The sequence below is a fragment of the Notolepis coatsorum genome (genome assembly GCF_963971535.1).
Source record: "Notolepis coatsorum genome assembly, chromosome: 14".
In the NCBI taxonomy this organism is placed as follows: Eukaryota; Metazoa; Chordata; class Actinopteri; order Aulopiformes; family Paralepididae; genus Notolepis; species Notolepis coatsorum.
In genome coordinates, this window is record NC_140178.1 from 45,686,604 (window position 1) to 45,710,133 (window position 23,530).

General features: G+C 46.5%; 1 protein-coding gene across 1 annotated transcript in view; it reads left to right on the plus strand.

Annotated features, from left to right (window-relative positions):
- Window positions 1–23,530, plus strand: part of grin2ba (glutamate receptor, ionotropic, N-methyl D-aspartate 2B-a) — a gene marked incomplete at its 3' end in the record, with an annotated part of 407,464 nt that overhangs the window by 197,735 nt on the left and 186,199 nt on the right. Inside the window, exon 3 of the mRNA XM_084329754.1 lies at window positions 8,229–8,499. Within this exon, the coding sequence (XP_084185880.1) occupies window positions 8,229–8,499 (271 nt within the window). The remainder of the gene's footprint in view (window positions 1–8,228; window positions 8,500–23,530) is intronic.

Below are 23,530 nucleotides of genomic sequence, written 5' to 3' on the forward strand. Positions count from 1 at the left end.
CTCCCGCTCCTTGGTATGGGCTGGTACCGGCAGTGTACCATGGCCCGCTTGTCCAGGTGCTGTTCCTCGGTGCGGGTTGTGCGTCGTGCTCACCCGTGTATAGAGTCGGGGGTCTGTAGCGCAGCTCCACGGGAGTATAGCCTGGGCTGTACCGGACCTCCTGGTCCGGTAGAGTACTGTGCTGTCGTCGGGCGTGGTTCTCCTCCTCTTCCTCTTCGGTTAGGTTATCCAGTGCTTGTAGTCTCTGGTTTAGCCTCTCCACAGGATATGCTGCTCCTTCCCGGTTGCTAGGTCTCGCTTGGACCGGTGGGGGGAGGTGGTCTGTGGGGGGTATAGACCTCGTCTGTTGGTCAAATTCAGGGTTGTTTACTCGGCTAGGGGATGCCGCCCTGGAGGTGTGTCTAGACGAGTTCCTGGAGCCTCTGGCGGAGGGAGAGGGTGTTGTCCGTCTGATCAGCTGTTCTATTAGTTGCGCTTGCTGTCTGTCGCGCTCTGCGTCCCGTAGAGCACCAGCAGCTGCTCGCTGGCTGTCTGCTCGGTCTCGGGCCACATTCTCTTCTCTCTGAATGCGTCTTAGTTCTAGACGTATATGCTCTTCTTCGCTCCGCTGCTGGATCTGCAGTCGGTCGCGTTCAGCAGCGGCGTTCAGGCTGATGAGGAAGGCCTGCTGTAGGGTCCTCTCTGCCTCGCTGGGAGAAGGCGGTTGTATAGGGGAGCCTTCCCTCGGGGTACTCCTTGCGGAGCCTTGGAGCTCTATCTCCACGGTGCTCTCCCCGTCTTCTTCCGTGCCGAGTTCTCTCTCGGTAGCGTTGTATTCCTCCCGGGACTCATCGGGGACTACTTCTTCAGTACTGGCGGGGTGTGAAGTCATGTCTGGTTCCCACTGGTCCCCACCGTGAACTTGGTCAGTTACATTAGAGCCCGTAGGGGCCTCTATGGTCGGGGTAGTCTGGGCGTTGGGGTTAGACATACTTTTACTTTCTAGTTTTACCGCGTTTACTGTTAGTAGAAGACTAGGTTGTTGACTGACAGCGTAAGCCTCTAAGTACTGAGGGAGCCGTCGTTCGCGCTGCGGGTGTTGGTTAGGAGGATCGTTTCGTGGAGTGTTCATCATAGGCCATTTCAATATTAATAACACTATATTAATATTACACTGATTACCCTCCGGCTCGAAGGACCAATTGTAACTGAGGGGTACAATTCCCTGACTGTATTACTAGATATGATACTTACTACCACTACCTTTGTACTTAATATTCGGCCACCCAGTACACGGCATAAATATATTATGATGAACACTGTCACGTAGATGAAACGGATCCAACACAAATGTACGAATTAGAAATAGGTCTTTATTTCTACACAGCGATGGTGTGTAGAGCAAGCACTTAATCAAATCAATCACATTTATGAATGGAAATTAGTATGCACTTTTATGGCAAGAGTACTCGTCGGTATATCAATAGAGAATGTCCAATCTCTGAAGGCGCAGGTGGTACATATACGACCTGGAATAGTTTAAGGAATAACAGCAATGATACTTTAATGATTATATACTGGATACACTAGGGGGGGTTAATCCGGTCGCTTGTAAGCCGACAGGAGTAGGAAGGGGGGGGGGGTAGAATCCGGCTGCCTCATCCGGCCAAGGGTATCCCAGGTGAACCCACTGTAGTGCCGTTCAATGCGCCGGCGATCCTTGGACCACAGATGAAAGCAGATGGACTCTTTGTGGGCCGGCTCTCTCCGGTCCACGGGGGAGAGACGTGAAGCGACCTCGTCTTGCAGAGCGTCTCCTCACCTTGCGTCCTCTCCAGGGGGGGGGGGTTCCAACACACGGCAGTGTCGGGGGTCTTTATCCATGGAATAATCAAAGTATACAAAGCATAATCCGTGCCTGGGAAGGCGGGCTGTCGTCGGTAGAATAATCCGGTATACAGGTCCACTCGCTCGTCGGCTCTGGCGCTCCTCGGGTGCAGCTTCACGTGGGGTCAACCACCCTGGATAAGCAGCCAGTTCTCTGCCCGAAACGATGGGGTACTGACCACGGTAGTATTCTCACCGCACGAAGCACTATATATTAACAGACTATTATTAGCTTAATAGACTACGTCCAACTCGACGATATAGTGCCAAATATGACTATTCAAATATTAATATACACGATGTCTCAATACCGATGGTAGGCGAACTTGGCCTTACTCCCACACGTGGCGTCGCGGGGAGGCTTTACGTCTGTGACTCTATTGGAGGGTAAGAAACTGGACTGAAAAGAAAGTCCTACTTTAGTAGCGCAGTATATATACGCACTATGAACAAATAGTCCCATTAGTGGTGCGGTAGTCAGATTCCTACGCGGAACTAGGACTTGTTCGTACATGTGGAGCGGTACGTTTGAACTGGGTCTGAGGGGTATGGCAGCCTGGCACCAAGGTCTCGACCAATAGTAGAATGGAGACTATTATGGGATGTTCAGTAGGCTAGAATGGATATTCAATGCATATTGTACAAGGAATATACAAGGGATATCAAGGAATATTAGAGAATATACAAATACAATTAAATATATATATATAAATAAATATATATATTCGGTTTAATCTGGCCCTTCACAACAACCAGCCTGGGGTTTGCTGTAGACTGGAAGTAGAGTACTCCTCTTCCCAGTCAACGGGTGGAGTACTTGGGCTTATTCTAAGCTCAAGGTCTATATAAGATAAGATAAGATAAGATATTCTTTTATTGATCCCCTTGGGGAAATTCAGGCATCATAGCAGCATGGGGGAAGGGGGGGGGGGTACAGGTAGTAAAAACAACACAAGCAGTGTAAACAACAACAATATGGGCAATATGTTATCGACACGCTCGGGAGGTTCTGTCCTAGGACGGTTACGGCGCTGTCCGTGATGCGCCTGCTCGGTATGATGGCATCTGCTATTTCCGTGGTCCCTCTTGGCCTCCTCTTCACCTCATGAGGAGGATACAGAGGTGGTTTTCCAGTATGGAAATAGACCCGGTGAGAGGCAAGTGGAAGCGGCTAAGGTTCCCATGTCAGTACTGGGGGACCTCACCCTCTGGGGAGGGCCTGGGGCCCTCACCAGGTGGGTCCCCATAGGCAGCAGGCTGTCACACGTCACGGTCTTCACCGACGCCTCCCTCACTGGGGGGGGGGCACGTCGGGTCAACGCAGTAGGGGGCAGCTGGCAAGACCAATGTATTGGAATTGAAGGCAGTCCTTCTGGTCCTCAAACGTGTTTTGATCAGGACGGACAACACGACGTCAGCGTCGTATATCGACAGACAGGGAGGAGTACGCTCCCCCCGTCTGCACCGGCCGGCGGTCGGCTGGCTATGGGCGTTCTCCATCTGCGCAGCCTGAGGGCTCTCCACATCCCCGACAGGGTGAATGTGGGTGCAGGTGTGATGTCGCGGGGCGGTCCTCACCCTGACGAGTGGGGATTACGTCCGGACATAGTCGGGCAGGTCTGGGACCGATTCCGTGGCCGCCCGGGATTCAGTACGTTTCCCCCCCCATACATCTGATAGGTCAGTTGTTGGAGCGGATACGTCGGGAGCACAGGACCTTGATCCTGATCACGCCGGACCGGGGCACAGTTGTGTGGTTCCCGGTCCTGATCCAGCTCTTGATAGCCCCGCCGTGGCCTGTTCCTTGGTCGTCGCGGGCCCTCTCTCAGGCGCACAGGGCTCTGTGGCAGTTCCCTGTGCTGGGCCAGCTGCTGATGGTTTGGCTGTTGAGAGGGTGAGTCTGGAGGGGATGGACCCTTCTGTGGTCGACACCATCCAGAACGCGCATGCTCCCTCCACTATCGCGGTTTACGCGGGTAGGTGGCGTATTTTTCAAGAGTGGTGTAGAGTGGGGGGCTTGGACCCTGTGTCCTGCCCCGCTGTCCTTTCCTTCCTTCAGTCTATTTTGGATAAACTGTCGGCTTTGACGGTGAGGGTATATGCCGCGGCTATATCCTCTTGTTATGTGGGGTTTGAGGGCGTTACGTTGTTCAGCCACCCTCTTGTGAAGCGTTTCCTGCTTGGCGCTCGGCGCCTTAAGCCGGTGGAACGTTCTCTGTCTCCGAGTTGGGACCTCCAACTGGTCCTCGGCCGGTTGTCTGAGGCCCCGTTTGAGCTTCTTGAGCAGGCGTCTTTGGAACAGCTGTCTTTCAAGACTGCATTCCTGCTGGCCATCACCTCCGCTAAGCGCGTGGGTGAGCTTTGTGCTCTCTCGGTGCGGCCTGAGTGCTTGTCTATTCGTGTCAATAGCGGTGCGACTCTGAGGCCTAATCCAGTCTTCGTGCCAAAGAATATCCGGAGCTCTTTTCGCTCCAGGGATATTGTGGTTCAGGCGTTTCATCCGCCTCCTCACGCTGGTGAGTTAGAGGCGAGCCTTCACCTGTCGTGTCCAGTCCGGGCTTTGGGGGTTTACCTCAGCCGGACTCAGGACCTCAGGGCTACCGATCAGCTCTTTGTTTGTTACGGTGGCTCTCGCGCTGGTAAGGCACTGTCCAAACAGCGCCTGTCACATTGGTTGTGCGAGGGCATTGCCCTTTGCTACACGTTGGCTTGGCTGGCCCCCCCTGGGGGTGTCAGGGCGCACTCCACTCGTGGGGTGGCGGCCTCTGCCACCTTGTTAGGGGGGGCCTCGGTAGAGGACATCTGTGCTGCGGCCTCCTGGTCCTCCCCGGGTCCCTTCGTTAGGTTTTACCTCATGGACATGACTGGGGGTTCTGTCTCCCAGGCGGTTCTGAGGTCTGGGACCTCCCCTGTGTCCCACCTTTTGGTGGGTTAGCAGGGGTGTGTGCCACGGGGTGATGTGTCACATGTGGTCCCGCCTGTGCTGTGTGTTTTTAGGGGTCTCTAGTTCCCTCTTTTTCGCACATTGGTGGAGTTGATTGCCGCCCCCTCTTCACTAGGAAGGGCGGGTGGACGGGACTCCCCTCCCCCCTGGTGGTAGGGCTTGCGGGTCCTCAGGGGGTACATTTGTCGGGCCACACGTCTGCTCTGCCCCATATCTCAGTATGGCGAAGAGCGAGACGCGATTGGCCAGTACGCTTATATAACGAAAGGTTATGACTATAACGTAGTTATATGAGTACTGGCTGAGCGTCTCGCTCTTAGCGCGCCCTGAGGTCCCTTGGTTGGGTTTTTCTATGATGGAAAACTTTTTCCAGAGGAAGGGCGAGTATGACCATGTCCGGTGTCTTATAGGGGACACTGGGGCGCCGGGGCGGGGCCTGGTCAAGTGCATGGGTGCATTGTTTTCGTTAAGGAAGTACAGTAGGTACTGGAGATGAGGTATATCTCAGTATGGCGAAGAGCGAGATGCTCAGCCAGTACTCATATAACTAGGTTATAGTCATAACCTTTCGGTAATGATATCTACTGTAATCTAGTGTACTTTTTTATTTTCCCCACAGTGCAACCGTTTTGAAACTAATTTCAGATCTATTTGTTCCTACATGTTAACAATAGGGAGGAGAAACTAACTGCATTTCAATATTTGTCAAAAACGTTACCTTTTGTGGCTTATTATCGCGAATAATAACAGTTATTGACATATTCATAATTCAACTCTGAACTTTGAACCCCCATAGAACTTGCCAGGAAATGTAGTTCGGAAAAATTCCAACGCTGGTCGACAGCCGTGCATGTCCTCTACGAAATGGCTGCAAAAAGACTACAATTCCCATGGTTCATAATCTTTTATTTTTTTCAAGCTTGGAAATGGCGATCGAAAAACGAAAACTTAAAACTATCTTTTAACACATTTAACCTATTGCTAAACTAACGTATTGATGATAATATACATTCTACATACTTTTGTGACATGTTAGTGATGTTAATACTTGAAAACGTTTGATTTTAAAATCGCAAATGTTTTGCATCACTCTGAAAAATATGGATCTATGATCATAATGTCATTTAAGGGTCGGTACCGACCCTGGGGGGTGGAACAAGACACTTAACCCCTAACTGCTCCCGATGAGCAGGTTGGAGTGTTACATGGTTTCCTCTGCCGTGAATGTGTGAGTGAGTGGGTGAATGTGAGGCATAAGTTGTAAAGCGTTTTGGATCAAATCACCGTATAAATACAGTCCATTTACCATTTACCATTACTATGGAACTCTAAAAGTCTAATTCTAAAATAGCAGCTCGCTCCATCCTGCACATACTATCCTATGCAAATGTGACTGTAAATGATAGAGTAGAATTATAGAAGCGCACTTGCTAGTACGGAATATATTATTCCTAGTGGGATGGAGAGGCATGACATGCTAAAACTCCAATGAGAAACCAATAGGGCCCTTTTGAGGTGTCATAGCGGGGTACACGGGTGTAATCAATAGCATGCATTGTGGTTGAATGAATGAATGAATGAACACTTTATTTAACAGATTGCAGAATGGGTATAATACAGTATGGCTCAATACACACAATTGTTAAGGGGATGCAGACCAGAGAAAGACGTTTGTCTTGTTTACATCAGGGTCCCCCATTTTCAATTCATAATGACATTTATGACATACACAACATACATGACATCATGACAATTTTCTGTTCCATTTTAGGTGTGCCAGTGCCAGGGCCCTGGTATTGTGCATGTTGGCTCACTGGAATGGCTCTGGCACACACCCGTAAATTGAACAGAACCGTAATTAAAGGGCCACTTTGCCAATTTTCAACCTGAATTCTGTGAGGAGGACTTGTGAGAATCTGACATGAAAGTTACCAAATTGTTCTGTGTCTCGAGAGCTCGGTTGCATCAAGGCACACATCCAGATTATTTGATTATTGCCACTAGGGGTGTGGACATTTCTCGATTCTAAGATGCGATGCGGACGTGGACGATGCTGCATCGATGCAGTGACAGAACATAATCGATTATTAAAATAAAGAAATTTAAATAAACGTTTTTTTTTACAATGCAGCGCTTTGGGATTTGCTCCACAACTATAAAGTGCCCCACAAATCAAATATATTATTTATTATTATTATTATTATTATTATTATTATTATTATTATTATTATTATTATTATTATTATTATTATTATTATTATTATTATTATTATTATTATTATTATTATTATTATTATTATTATTATTATTATTATTATTATTATTATTATTATTATTATTATTATTATTATTATTATTATTATTATTATTATTATTATTATTATATTATTAAAGCTAGTGCTCTGGTCATGCATCCACTCAACTCATAGAAAATAGAGTATCAGGCTATTCAAAAAGTATTGACACTAATAAAATGGAGTATTGAACCTTTTTTAACAGCTGGGTATCGAGATACCTTTCTAGTAAAAAAAAAAAAAAAAAAAATCTAACCCTAACTAACCATACTGTCATGCACTTGTCCTAATAAACTAACCTACACTGTAGCACTCAACACTTTGATGAACATTGTTACTCAGCTGATAGAGTTGTGCTCTTCCTGATGGCTTGTCGTACAGAACTTGTAAGTCGCTTTGGATAAAAGCGTCAGCTAAATGACTAAATGTAAATGTAAATGTAGTATCATGTATTTTGATATCATGCAACACTAGTAAAGACATTTATTTTGACATTCTGATTTAAAAACGTTCTAAATAAAAGTTAATTTATCTGACTGCTTGTATTAATTGATGAAAAAGTAGCCATGTGCAGTAATATAGATAAAAAAAAAATTAGGATATGATATATTATTGAGTATATTATTAAGCTGCATCGAGATGCATCGTAGAATCGAATAGAATCTAATCAAATCGAATCGTGGACAGCTGAATCGTAATCTAATCAAATCGTGAGGCCAGTGAAGATTCAAAGCTCTAATTGCCACTTCCACTAAGTGTATTAATCTAGCTACTAACTGGGGAGGCTGAGAAATTACAGATAAAGAAATAGCGAGGACGATCAGTTACGATCAGTTACGATCAGACATGTGTCACCCCTAGTCCTGTCGCAGCTGTTAAATTTCTGAACATTTCCAAACCCAAGTTTATTTCACGTCAGCTTGAGCCGTAGGCTTACTGTATTGTACCCATTCTGCAATCTGTTAATAGTTTTCAATCAATCAATCAATCAGCTATTGATATCCGCGAACACCGCAACAGGAAATAAACGTGGGTGCATTTAGAATGTTTATGTTGTCAATTTGAAACCATCTATACGTTTCTATATTCCTATATTTCCACCCTCCTCTCTCTCTCCTGTCCAGATCCGTAGCACCACAGAGAACAGCTTCGTGGGCTGGGAGCTGGAGGAGGTGTTATTGCTGGACATGTCGATGGATGACGGAGACACTAAGATCCAGAACCAGCTGAAGAAACTTCAGAGCCCTGTCATCCTGCTCTACTGCACCAAAGAGGAAGCCAACACCATCTTCCAGGTGGCCCACTCTGTCGGCATCACCGGCTACGGTTACACCTGGATCGCACCATCTCTGGTGGCAGGGGACGCTGAGGTGGTGCCTGCAGAGTTCCCCACAGGTAGGGAATACGAATTATGTACTTTTTGAGAATTTACATATTTTTTTATATATTTTAGCTTCATTAGATACAATGAGTACAATGAAGATTGACCCATTATGGAATATGTTTGGCCCTCTTAACATGCAACGGCCCACATGTCTTGAGGACGATTTTCCCACTGGCACTTTGGCGATCTCTAGTGGCTCGGTGTGCATATTTTTTAATACAATATATATATATCGAAGTAAAGCCCTATTTGTTGCCTGTCGGGAGCCATTTCAGGTGATAAAATCTGTTCAGCGGTTCTCGAGTTACATGCCCATATGTGAGGCGTGCGCCGAAGTACACAGTGTTGTACAAATACAACACCGACTCCCGGGGCTCTAGCTCCGTCAATCATTTGGCGATCTCGAAAATTATTGGACAGGGTTGTAGCCAATGAGTGTGGCTTATAGGTGAAAAGAGTGAAAACAGGAAGAGAAAAACCGCAGAATGAATTGAAGTCTATGAGGAAAAAGAAACCAGGAACGCTACACAGTTTACCAAAATCCCTACTAATCACTCATTTTGATTGATTGAATTGATTGAATAGTTTATTGGTTTAGAATGGAAAATCACACATATACATTGGATCACAATATGAAAACAGGTATACATTTTCTCCATTTACCAATAGGATTTCATAAAACACAATAAAGCCATAGGCTTGTTTCCATTGTGGTCCTTCATCATTGGTGTCAGTGGATTTATGTACTGGTGTGTGGATGTGGGTGTTTGTAGTGTCTGTATGTCAGGATGTGTGGTATAAAAACAAAAAAATACATACAATAATATTCCACAATATTTCTGAACGGTTCTTTATGAAATTTGGTCATGTACTACACAAGACTTCAGGCTATGGACCCAGGGTGTCATTTAAGCCATACCAATTTCTGGGGAAATACTACTTCTGGACTACTAACTACTACAGAAAATTTTGAGTAACAAGTTTTTCTACAACTCAAGTGCAGACCTATGTTACTCTATTTCATTAGCACTAAAAGTGAATTTTATAAGTATAAAGTATAGTGTTTTGGTTTGCAAAAAAAGTATGCAGTCCTCAAAAACGAAAATTAAAATGGCAAATTTTGGGGGCGCCTGTTAAGGGGTGGTTACAAAATTATTTGAGGATGCTATCACCTGTATTTTTTTTGTATTGAGAGATGAATCCGAATAATTTTTTTTTGTAACTCATAACTCATTCATTCCAAATGCTGTTGTGTCAAGCATGTTTTTTTATACTATTTTGATACGTACATTCATACTGTCTAGTATCATGACTCTGTGGGGCAGTAGGAATATACAGTAGTGGAGTGTAAACCCACCTTTTATCCTCCTTGCATTTTAAATCACACAATATCATCACTGGCCAGTGGATATTGAAGAGTCAGAGGACGCTGAAGTAAAAAAAAACAGAGGCGATGTCCTCGTAACATCATCCAGGGGGTCAGATCTGAACCTCAAGTGACAGGGTGAAGATGGGGTTTGCATCAGTCACTCCTCTTCACCCACGCAGCCTGTCGACCATCCAGAGGGACTCGTTGTTTATTGGGTGCAGACATTTTTAGAAAGGCCAGTTCCCAGTGGGAATCGAACGACTCACCACGGGTGACGTGGGCGACGCCGGTCTGTTTCTAATGGAACTTCTTAGTCCACTGTGTTGAGAGAATATAAACCAGAGAGAGCAGGTAGAAGTCGATTTATACCAGATGTATAAATCTGATCATGTCGTCAGTGTTTGGCTTGTTGATTTACGGCAGCAGGGAGATATTAGACTGCCTGTCCTGAGATATTTCTGGGAAACAGTTGCCAGGTGGAACCGAGAGGCGGTCCTGTGGTTCCCACACCGTAACTCACATTCTACCTACCATCTCCTATTGGCAGCCACGGGTGATTTACTCTTACTGCGAGTTAGAAGTGTGTGTGTGTGTGTGTGTGTGTGTGTGTGTGTGTGTGTGTGTGTGTGTGTGTGTGTGTGTGTGTGTGTGTGTGTGTGTGTGTGTGTGTGTGTGTGTGTGTGTGTGTGTGTGTGTGTGTGTGTGTGTGTGTGTGTGTCTGTGTGTGTGTGTGTGTGTGTGTGTGTGTGTGTGTGTGTGTGTGTGTGTGTGTGTGTGTGTGTGTGTGTGTGCCTGTGCAAGTTACATCTGTGCGCATGTATTCGTCTGTGAAACGTGTCAATGGTTTTTACGCTAATTTGTACGTCAAAGGAACTGGTGTGTGAAATCAAATGAGTTTGTTGTTGCCTATGCGTGTGCGTGTGTGCACACGCCTGCCTGGTCTTTTTTTTTTATTGTTTTTTTTTTACATTTATTTTATATATATATATATATATATATATATATATATATATATATATATGTGTATTATTTATTATTATTGTGTGTGTGTGTGTGTGTGTGTGTGTGTGTGTGTGTGTGTGTGTGCAGGGCCCCTCAGGGGGTGTGCGAGCAGTGCGGTCGCACAGGGCCTCGCGGGAAGGGGGGCCTCGCACAAAAAAAAATATATATATATTTTTTATTTATTATTCTTTTTATATTTCTTTTAATTTTTTAATTTTTTTTTGCGAGGCCCCCCTTCCCGCGAGGCCCTTTTTCATCACAGACTAAAATCTAGTTTTGCTTATATGCTTATATATTTCACATTAGACACGTTGTAGAATGTGTCTGACTTGTTCCTGGCTCTGCGGCTCTGCAGCAGACATACTCACTATTGGAGCTCTGGGGCTCTGCAGCAGACATACTATTGGTTTCAACGAAGGGAGGGGTTACATGTGTACAGTCGGCCAGTGTGCGTCAGCTGCGTTTGACTATTTCGCGCGGTGCAGCATTGGAGGTTATGCTTATGCCAGCCAAGATGAAGAGGACGGTCGTTCGGCAGATGGACTGAAGATGAAAGTTGTTGCATGTTAGACAGTTCAGTCAGGCTAGCCATGTGGCTTAGCTAAAGGCAGGGACAGCTAGTTAGCTTTAGCTACGTTATAATATCGAGTGCTAACGTGTGGTTCAGTCGGGATAGCCATGTCGGCTAGTAGCTAGCTTAGCTAAAGGCTAACTAGCGTTAGCTAACCTAGAGAGAGCGCGTGCAGCATTGTTATGCCAAGATGAAGAGGACGGTCGTTCGGCAGATGAACTTCGTCAACTCCACGCGGTTGTCTCCATCCTCTTGGACGTTTGGTGAGTTTTTAATGCACTCTATTCTATTCCCGCCGTGGATATATCTCTCTCTCTCTCGGGCCGGCTAGCTATCGTGGCTAAGGCTAACGTTATGTTGGCTAACGCTATGTTGAGCCAAGCGAGCCGGCTAGCTAACGTAGCTAACGTTATATTGAGCCAAACGGGCCGGCTAACTGTTGTAGCTAATGTTATATTGAGCCAAAGCGGGCCGGCTAGCTAACATAGCTGACGTTATATTGAGCCAAACGGGCCGGCTAGCTGTTGTAGCTAATGTTATATTGAGCCAAGCGGGCCGGCTAGCTAACATAGCTAACGTTATATTGAGCCAAACGGGTCGGCTAGCTGTTGTAGCTAATGTTATATTGAGCCAAAGCGGGCCGGCTAGCTAACGTAGCTAACGTTATATTGAGCCAACGGGCCGGCTAGCTGTTGTAGCTAACGGTGTGTACCTGGTGTCAGTACCTGGCTACTCTATTTGCAGTTAGCCTATTTAGCTGATGTCGGCCGTTGGCTCCTTGCTACTTTGTTTTCTCTGGTATAGACCCTCTTCTCTTTGGATTTAAGTGTTGATCTTTGTCCTTTTGGATCTATGTATATTCATGTTGCCTTTGTGAAGTTATCTTTTCCTTCTGTTTTGTTCTTCCATTAAAAGTTGAATATCCTTTAGGGGCTCATCTTAGCTGTCTTGCTTATCTATCTCATACATGCTCTCTCTCTAACACAACACACACACACACACACAGACATGCTCTCTCTCTCTAACACACAAACACACATGCTCTCTCTCTCTCTTTCTAACACACACAGACATGCTCTATATCTCTCTCTAACACACAAATGACATGCTCTCTCTATATATTTCTCTCTCTTTCTAACACACATATATATATATGCTCTCTCTCTAACACACACACACAAACAGACATGCTCTCTCTCTATCTCTCTCTTTCTAACACACAGACATGCTCTATCTATCTCTCTCTCTTCAATTCAAATGGGCTTTATTTCACATTCTTGTATTTCTCCCAGTAGGTATGGGAGTTTTGAGTTATTGTCCATGTTTTCAAAGTCTCTTTGGGTGTTTGCAATTGTGGGAAGTATATATGTCTTGGTATAGTGGGCAGGTTGTTAAGAAGTGGAGCTCGGTTTCCACCTCATCTTGTGTGCAGTGGGTCTGTCTTCGCTTGGGAGCAGGTCTGCCTATGGCGGCCTTTCTCGATGGCTAGGCTGTGCTCGCTGAGTCTGTACCTAGTCAAGGATCTTCTTAGTATTGGTTCAGTCACAGTGCTCAGGTATTCTGCCACTGTGTACTCTCTGTTTAGGGCCAATAGCATTTCAATTTGCTCTGGTTTTGGGTTGTTTCTTTCCAATGTGTCTCTCTCTCTCTCTCTCTCTCTCTCTCTCTCTCTCTCTCTCTCTCTCTCTCTCTCTCTCCTCTCTCTCTCTCTCTCTCTCTCTCTCTCTCTCTCTCTCTGGCCTTGCTCTGGTGGAGGGTCAGGGGCATTGCCGGGTCTGTGCAGCGATAAATACACTGTATATTGACTGTAGAACGGGAGCTCTCTCTGCTCCTCTCTCTTGCTATATGTTGACTGTATGATTTATTTGTATTTTTATTTTTTTTACCTTTTAGGGGGGGGGGGGGGGGGGCTCGCGTTTAAATCTCACACAGGCCTCGCATTTCTCCCAGGCGGCCCCTGTGTGTGTGGTGTGTGTGTGTGTGTGTGTGTGTGTGTGTGTGTGTGTGTGTGTGTGTGTGTGTGTGTGCCATGGTTGTTGCTCTGTGTGGGTGCGTGCACATGCGTGTGTATACATTCTATCTGTTTGTCTAGTGTTGATGTGTGTGCGCATCACCCCAAATTATGGTTGCACTCTTTAAAGTTTGATTTATGTCCTTGTCAGTTATGTAAATCATGTGATGCATTAGTGTTTTAACTGTTGATTTACGGCGCGGGGGGATAATCGTGACCAGTTAATGTATTGCCTGGATGATTACAGAGCAGGATTAGTCCCTGAGCATCCCCTCATCTCTCATCTCTCATCGCCATCCATCCATAATGGGATTATTCATACTTGACATTATAAAACAGACTGAAGGGAACATCGTTCAGTTATATTACTGTATGATGAATGGACTGCAGTATGTGTCAATATGCATCATACTAAATATACAGTGTAACGTAAATATAAAAACCTGAGTTAATTCAACCGACGCATTACCGAATGGCGGATATTGAGTACGGCAAATTAACCGAGTTGTGTGTCAGTATAATGAATACAGTGTGGGATGTACAGTATAATATCAATCAGTATACATACTCAATATACAACATCAACTACTCTCAAGTGTATAACTGGATTAGCTGTGTGAGATATAGAATAGTTAACGTGTGCATATGTAGGGAGGGTAAAACCACCCTTTTTATTTGTGAAATCGAAAAAACACACCTTACTGATATAAATCTTCATGATGGAAAATTATTCAATCAAGTATAAGTACAAGTAAAAATAGATTATAAACCTCCGGACAATGTATCGTTGGTGTATATATGTGCAGCCCCTGTCAGGAATATGCCAACGTTATGGGAAATGCACTTACCATCTTCAAGTCAAACAAGAAGATAAATGCCAATATTGATTGATTGATTGATTGATTGATTGATTGATTGAATTGATTTAATGAACAGATTGCAGAATGGGTACAGTACAGTCAACATCCAGATATTGTTAGGGTAGCGTTTAACTTGAGCCAAGAGCAACACAGGGAGAGGAGAATGGAGCGGTTTAGGTTGTTTAATCTAAAAAGCTACCATGCAGACAGGGTTATGAATGTACAGGAATGTGCGACAGATGCGAGCAGGAGCACACCTTGTGATTAAAGGAACGTCCAGGCGGGTGGTGTCTTGGGAGACAGCGTGGACCTAGTGGCAGGCGATCCTTATCACAGGAAGACAGGGTGAGGACAAGGCAGAGAAACAGACAGAGCAGCAGGTAGGTTACATCCTCGTACCTAGGTAGGTGTAGCAACACTCGGACAGGGAGTGGCAGGAAACCCAGGTCTCTTGTCGGGGCTGGTGATGACCTGACGAGTCTCAGGTGCATTGATTGATCCCAGGTGACAGCGTGTGGAAGCTGGGGTAGGAAGCTGCCCGTATAAGGGTGTGGAAGTAGCAGGAGAGAGAGAGGCCCTGGCCGTGATTGTAACAGGACCCCCCCTCTACGGGCGCCTCCAGGCCTGCCAGGGTTGGCTCGGTGGAAGACCCGGATGAGGGTAGGATCCAGGATCAACTCACGGGAGACCCAGCTGCGCTCCTCCGGACCGTAGCCCTCCCAGTCCACCAGGTACTGGAACCTGCAGCCATGACGACGCACATCCAGCAACCGCCGGATGGTGTAGGCAGGATGGTCGTCAATGATCAGAGGAGGAGGAGGTTCCGGAGCTGGAGGGGACAGAGGACTGGAGACCACCAGTTTCAACTGCGACACATGAAACGAGGGGTGAATACGCATATGGGACGGAAGCTTGAGTCTGACGACTGAGGGGTTTATGACTGACAGAATTCATAGGGACCAACAAAACGGGGTGAGAGTTTCCAGGAAACGGACTTTAGTGGAAGGTCTCGAGACGAGAGCCAAACCATCTGACCTGGTTGGTAGTCGGGGGCTGGGGTCCTGTGGTGGTCAGCAAAGCGGCGATTCCGGTCAGTGGAGGCGGAGCAGCGCGGCCTTGGTGTCCTCTCATATCCTCCTGCAGTTGCGAAGGTGGGCCTGAACCGAGGGGACGGAAATCTCCTCTTCCTGAGTTGGGAACAGTGGAGGCTGGTAGCCCAGAGAAGACTCGAAAAGGGACTGACCTGTGGCAGCGGAGGACAGGGAGTTGTCTGCGTACTCGATCCATGGCAGGTGGTCACTCCAGGTGGAGGGGTTCTGGGCCGTGACACAGCGGAGGGCGGCTCCCAGGTCCTGGTTGGCCCAGACTGGCCATTGGTCTGCGGGTGGTACCCGGAGGAGAGGCTGACTGTGGCCCCCAGGGTTAGGCAGAAGGCCTTCCAGACCTGGAGATAAACTGACGACCTCTGTCGAAGATGATGTCCACCGGGATCCCGTGAAGGCGGAAACGTGGAGCACGATTAGGTCCGCAGTCTCTGAAGCAGAGGAATGTTTGGGAGAGTGACAAAGTGAACAACCTTTGAGAACCGATCGACAATGGTTAGAATGACAGTGTTACCATGTGAGGGAGGCAGGGCGGTGACGAAGTCCAGGGCGATGTGTGACCAAGGCCGACCAGAACAGGTAGTGGGCGGAGTAGCCCGGCAAGTGGTCGGTGGGAGGACTTCCCACGAGCACAGACAGTGCAGGCAGTGACGAAGGCGCGGGTGTATTCCTCATGGAGGGCCACCAGAAATGCTGCTTCAGCAGGGACAGGGTTTGTTCGATTCCAGGATGACAGGTATGGATCCACTGGAGCACCTGGGAGCAGACAAGGTCGGGGACAAAAAGCCGGTTAGGTGGGCCGTTACCTGGATCAGGCTGGGTGCGTTGGGCCTCCCTGACGACGGACTGGATCTCCAGGTGGCAGAAGCCACCAAGCAGGTTGGGGTAAGGATGTTGTCGGGGCAAAGAGGCCCTCCTTCGGGGACAAACTGACGGGAAAGGGCATCTGGCTTGACGTTCTTGGAGCCGGGCCTGTAGGTCAAGGTGAAGTTGAACCGACCGAAGAACAGTGCCCAACGGGCCTGGCGGGAGTTCAGGCGCTTGGCCGTCTGGATGTAGGCGAGGTTCTTGTCGTCCGTCCACATGAGGAAGGGGATCTCGGAACCCTCCAGCCAGTGCCTCCACTCCTCCAAGGCGAGCTTGAACTCCAGGAGCTCCCGGTTCCCGATGTCATAGTTGACCTCCGCCGGGGGACAGGCGGCAAGAGAGGAAGGCGCAGGGGTGTAGCTTCTGGTCGAGGGCGGAGCGCTGGGAGAGGACCGCTCCCACACCGGTATTGGAGGCGTCCACCCCCACCACAAACTGGCGGGACATGTCTGGCTGGACGAGGATGGGTGCGGAGGTGAAGCGCCTACGCAGCTCCGAGAAGGCGGAGTCCACTCTAGCGGACCAGACGAAGGGCATGGAGGGCGAAGTGAGTTGGGTGAGGGGTGAGGCGACCCGGCTGTAGGTAGAAGTTCACAAATCCCAGGAAGCGCTGGAGCTGCTTGACATTGGCGGGCCTGGGCCAGTCCACCACTGCCTTGTCAGATGCCGAAAAGCTCATCCACGCCTTTGTTTCCTCCAGGCTGGATTACTGCAACGCACTCCTCATCGGGATTCCTAGCAAGAACATCCAAAGGCTACAATGTATCCAAAACAGCGCTGCTAGGATCCTGATGAGAGTGCAGAAATACCACCACATCACCTCCATCCTCAAGTCCCTTCACTGGCTCCCTGTCTCACTCAGGATTGAGTTCAAAGTCTCCCTGCTCACCCACAAATGCCTCTACGGAAACGCCCCCCTATACCTCAAAGAACTCATCACCCCTCACTCCTCCTCTCGACATCTCCGCTCTGGCCAGGCAAACCTCCTCCAGCGCCCAAGGACAAATCTATGCACTATGGGAGATCGGGCTTTTTGCTCCTCCGCTCCCAGTCTGTGGAATGCTCTCCCTGACTACCTGAGAGCACCACAGACTGTGGATGTTTTTAAGAAAGGCCTCAAAACCCACCTTTTTAGTAGAGCCTTCTGTTGACCTTTTATCAAATTTTTTGCTCCACACATTTTATGTTCTTTTACCAATTTATTTTATCAGTTTTATTATTCTATGTTTCTCTGCTATTTTATGTTTTAGTCTTGCCTATTTTTATATTCTTTCTTTCCTTTATTCTCGCTAGCTTTTAAGTCCCTTTAACTGTAGCGCTCTGAGAGTTGCCCCGCAACTGTAAAGCGCATTACAAATGAAATCTATTATTATTATTATTATTGATCTTCTCAGGATCCACCCGGATCTGGCCGCTCTCGATTATGTAGCCGAGGAAACCGATGGAGGGAACGTGGAACTCGCACTTCTCAGTCTTGACAAACAATTTGTTCTCCAGCAGGCGTTGGAGGACCCGGCGGACATACTGGACGTGCTCGTCGACAGAGCAGGAAAAAATAAGGATGTCATCCAGATAAACAAAAACAGAGCGGTTCAGGACATCACAGAGTATGTCTTTGACAAGAGGCTGGAAGACAGCAGGGGCGTTGGTCAACCCGAAGGGCATTACCTTGTATTCGAAGTCTTCCATTCGTCTCCCTGCCGGATACGGACCAGGTGATAGGCAGTCCTGAGGTCCAGCTTCGTAAAAATGGTGGCACCTTGCAGGGGCTCAAAAGTAGAGTTTATCAATGGCAGGGGGTATTTGTTCTTGACCGTGATGTTGTTGAGACCACGGTAGTCAATACAGGGGCGAAGCGAACCATCTTTTTTAGAAACAAAAAATAAACCAGCGCCGACAGGAGAGGAGGACGGGGTGATAATGCCTGTGGCCAGGGACTCGTGGACATACTTCTCCATGGACTCCCTCTCCGGGCGCGAGAGATTGAACAGATGAGCGGAGGCCCAGGGAGCAGGTCAATGGCACAGTCGTACAGACGATGGGGCAGGGAGAGGGCATGCTGTTTACTAAAAACAGCCTCCAGGTCATGATAAACAGGTGGAATAGCGGAGAGGTCAATGGGTTCATTCCCAACGTAATCGGCGACCACTACTGGAGAACGAGCAGACTGCAGGCAGGTGGCGTGACAGTGGGTGCTCCAACCAGTGACTGACCCAGTGACAGGGTTGTGTAGTTTTAACCAGGGCTGGCCGAGCACTATAGGTGCATGGGGGGAACGAATTACGTGGAATTGGATAACCTCGTCGTGATTACCTTAAAGTAGGGATGTCCGATATTATCGGCCTACCGATATTATCGGCTGATATTGGCATTAAAATGTGATATCGGAAATGATCTGTATCATTTTATTTATTTATTTATTATTTAATTTTTTTTACATTTATTTAACCTTTATTTACCCAGGCAAGCAAGTAAGAACAAATTCAGATTTTATTTATTGTCAAAAGTATGCATAATGTTGTGTTAATTCCACGACAAGAGATATGTAATGTTAATTACCTGAAATTATTCCATTTTGGGGGGGGGGGGGGGGGGGGGGAACCCTGCATATATCGGTATCGGAAATTAGAGTTGGACAATATCGGTATATCGGTATCGGTAAAAAAGCCAATATCGAACATCCCTACCTGAAAGTAACGGAGCAGCTGGGTGTGACAAGTTACATGCACGAGCAGTCTCCCATTCAGGCCGTTGGCATTGAGGGGGATGGCGAGCGCGTCGGTACCTTACTCGCCTAGTCCACCCTCGTCCACTCCCGAATTACCACACCCGGTCAGCCACACATATCGTGGTAAACGCCCCCCATGCCAACTCCTCACAAGGCCGTTCCTCCTTTCAGTACGCGGCAGCTGATAGCTGGAACACACTACAAAAAAACGTACATATGGAAACGTTTATTTCAATTTGATTGTTTAAGGAAACTTTAACAAACTCCCTAGAGCACTCATGTAGCTGCTTCTCCGTGAGCTAACACCATGCTGCCACTATTGTTCTGTTGTCCGTCAGTTGTTGTTGTTCAGTTTAGTTGTTGCTCTGTATGTATGTCCTGCCTTTTTAATAATGTTCCTTTGTGTTTTATTTTTAGTTATTTTATTTTATCCCCCATCCCCTTTCCCCTAGGGGGCTTTTTACCCCCAAATAGGCCGTTATTGAAAATAAGAACTTGTTCTTAACTAACCTGCCTATTCAAATAAAGGTTTGATGATGATAGTCATTTAGCTGACACTTTTATCCAACACGCTTTTTATATACACATCTCGTATATCATATTATCCGTCATATTGTTCAATGATCCAAACTGTCTAAAGTCTATACTGTGACGGATCGGATCGGTACTCGGTATCGGGCCAATACTGAACACTTAGTACTCTCAATCAGTATCGGCGATGCCGCAATGGCAAAAGTGGTATGGGTGCACAGTGTCGGGAAGCTGCGTTTTTGTTCCGTAGCCGCATTTCTCGGAGACGCTCTCTGATTGGCCACTGACTGACGCTCTCTGATTGGCCACTGACATGTTTGCCCAATCGCGTGATGAGCTGTGTCTTTGCCCATTTCCGCGTCGAATAGCCTGCAAACTACCTGGCGTTCTATCGCCATGCTCTAAGACAAACTCTAACCTTAACCAACTTCGAAGAGTGCCTAAGCTTAACCGTCGAAAGAACTTGCCGTCACGCTCTAAGACAAACTAAACCTTAACCAACTTCAAAAGAGTGCCTAAGCTTAACCAGTGTAGAAACAGGCGTCGGCCAATCAGAGAGCGTCTCCGAGAAATGCGGCTACGGAAAAAATTACACGGGGAAGCTACTCTGACAGCACAGAGTTGCAAAGTGAAACTACTCCCCAACACTGTGGGTCTCATCACTTATAGTCTCTACTCTCTGGAGGCATTCAACTAGAGAGTAAACGTTGAGTGTTGAGTTTTCAGCCTCGAAGTCACGAGAAACCGAACAAAGCTTTTAGTGGCCAAGTCAACCACCAGCTTCCTTACTAATTGAGAACCCCAAGAAGATGCAGTGCGTGTGGTGGTGTGACATGTGTTCAGGTGTTCGGAGTAGTGCATCGGGAAGGTGCACGCTATCCGCTGGCGCTAAACTGCTAACTAGGCATGCTTAATACTTCTGCACCATGTGTGATGAAGAGCCTATAGGCCTCATGGGTAATTCTACTGATTCCTTCCTTAAGTGACGCTCTGGGGAGGCATCTCCTCTCCTCCTTCCTTCCCGCTCTCTTTTTCTCATCGCTCTATCTATGCCTCTGTGTGACTCTCTCTCCTCTGTGTCCCTCTGTTTTGTCCCGTTTAATCTCTCTCTCTCTCTCTCTCTCTCTGACTACTCTGTCTGTCTCTCTCTCTCTCTCTCTCTCTCTCTCTCTCTCTCTCTCTCTCTCTCTCTCTCTCTCTCTCTCTCTCTCTCTCTCTCTCTCTCTCTCTTCTCTCTCTCTCTCTCTCGCTAACTGCTTCTGTCTGACTCTCTCTCTCTCTAACAGTCTGACTCTCTCTCTCTCTCTCTCCCTGTTATTTAAAGACCATTGTCATGTGCATATGAGGGTACATGCATTAGGGGAAGAAGTGTGTGTGTGTGTGTGTGTGTGTGTGTGTGTGTGTGTGTGTGTGTGTGTGTGTGTGTGTGTGTGTGTGTGTGTGTGTGTGTGTGTGTGTGTGTGTGTGTGTGTGTGTGTGTGTGTGTGTGTGTGTGTGTGTGTGTGTGTGTGTGTGTGTGTGTGTGTGTGTGTGTGTGTGTGTGTGTGTGTGTGTGTGTGTGTGTGTGTGTGTGTGTGTGTGTGTTAGGGGAAGAAGTGTGTGTGTGTGTGTGTGTGTGTGTGTGTGTGTGTGTGTGTGTGTGTGTGTGTGTGTGTGTGTATGTGTGCGTGCGTGCGTGCGTGCGTGTCAAGGATAATATGTTGTTTTAACTGAAGCTATAACCACATACCGCAGCCTTCACCTGCTACAATACAACTACCATATCTGTGCGTAGCCACATGACATGTCCGTATTGTGACATGCCCTCAAAGACACATACAAGTACTAGCAGCAGATCCCAAGAGGAAGCAGCGCACATGCATGCACACACTTTTGCACATAGAGCCTCGTCTTATATAAAGATATTTTCCTGGAAGAAAAGGAGGGAGTGTGTTACTGTAAAAGGCGAGCTAGAGGAGTGAGTGAGTGAGTGAGTGAGTGCCGAGCGTAGAGGAAGTGTCAACAGTGTATGACATTAGATGTGGTCCTTGAGGGTTGGAGCTGTCCAGCACCGATGTCCCATGAGAAGAGGGGGAGGGGGGGGGGGGGTGGCGGGGGGCTATTTTTGTCCACTGACACATGGACTGACTGACTGACTGACTGACTGCTGACTGACTGACTGACTGACTGGCTGACTGACTGACTGACTGACTGACTGACTGACTGACTGACTGACTGACTGACTGACTGATTGATTGATTGATTGATTGATTGATTGATTGATTGATTGATTGATTGATTGATTGATTGATTGATTGATTGATCGATTGATCGATTGATCGATTGACTCCCTGACCGATTAATGACTGGCTGGCTGACTGCCTAGTGTATACACCATGGGGCTGAGTCAGACCTGCACATTGCCACTTTCAGACATGCAACCCGCTCAGCCAATTCCAACCTTGACATTACATGCAGGGATTAGCAATCTTCTGAATAGTACACACAAAGTATAGTGCAACTGCATAGTACATGAAAAGGGGTCCATGAAACTGTGTATTACATCTTCTTCCAGGTTGTGCAGGAGGACACACAAGCATGGGGATGATGTAGAACACAAACAGAGTGCACTGGAGGCGTGTAAATACACCCTTGTGCTTCAAATTGATTGGTCTATATATACAATCTTCCTTGAAATCTAATAAGCGAACTGCCTGTCAATCAATGGAGGTCGGACTCATTACAACTTCACCAAAGCCGAAAGTGAATTACATGAGGTGGGAAATGTATTCAGCTTGTAAACTATAGAACAACAATAGAAAATGGGTGGAAATGTGAATATAAACAAAAGTGAGAAAACTTTGGATACCTTTAATATCACAATACACAATTTCAGACTGTAAATTGAATATCTAAAATATTAACTGAATAATAACTAAAATATATTTTCCTCACACACCTGAAACCATCCAATAATGTCTCACATACATACTTTTGTTTCCTGCTGTAGAACAATAACACCCATAAGATATGAGTCACAGAGACCTGAGGAGAATGAAATGGGTTGTCATCACAACCGGAAGGCTTTTTCAAATGGATTTGATGACTCAAGGCCTATTGTTAAGGCTTTGATAATAATCAACAGCTTGGGTAGGCTATTATGTAGTGGTGGGTAAAAATATTGATACGTAGTAGTATCGCGATACTTTGTGTGGCGATACTGTATCGATACAGTATCGATATTTAATTATTTATTTATTTAAAAAAATAATATTTATATATATATATATTTCTTTTTTATAAGGAAGTTGCATTGTTCATTTCAATACATGTAATAGTACAGTAGTCCACACACACGCACACGTGTGCATTCAGTTCAGTTGGAATATGACTGTAATACAAACAGTTCAGTTTGTCAGGTACATGCAACACAGATTACAGTGTTTACATCTGTCTGCTTGAGAAAATACTATGTTATGCAATAAAAATGATTGAAGTAAGATGAACAGACTGAACTTTATTTTATTAGATAAAACATGTTGACAAAGTTTTACTTGCAGTTGAAAAAAGGTAATAAATCACAATATATCGCAATATTAATATCGCAATACTCAGCATATCGCAATATATTTAGTATCGCAATACTATCGTATCGTGACTCAAGTATCGTGATAGTATCGTATCGTGAGGCCTCTGGTGATTCCTACCCCTACTATTATGGTGGTTCCAATCAACAGGCCCAATGCACTGAAATATTCTGTATATGATGACAAATGATGGTCCTCATTCTCGAACATGTTCGTAAGTACCTTTGTAACTATCTTGGTAAAAAGTTCCCTCCGGATTCCTGAACGTGTGAAACGGTCTTCGTAGGTGGCCAAAATCAACGCAGCTGGGTTCCCATGAATGAAAAACGTCACTCATTCTTAAACTGGAAGCGCATTGGGTCTCATTCACCAACGGACTTAAGACAAAAGATCAGACAAAATGTTGTCCTAGCTCCACTTAAGACATTTCCGGG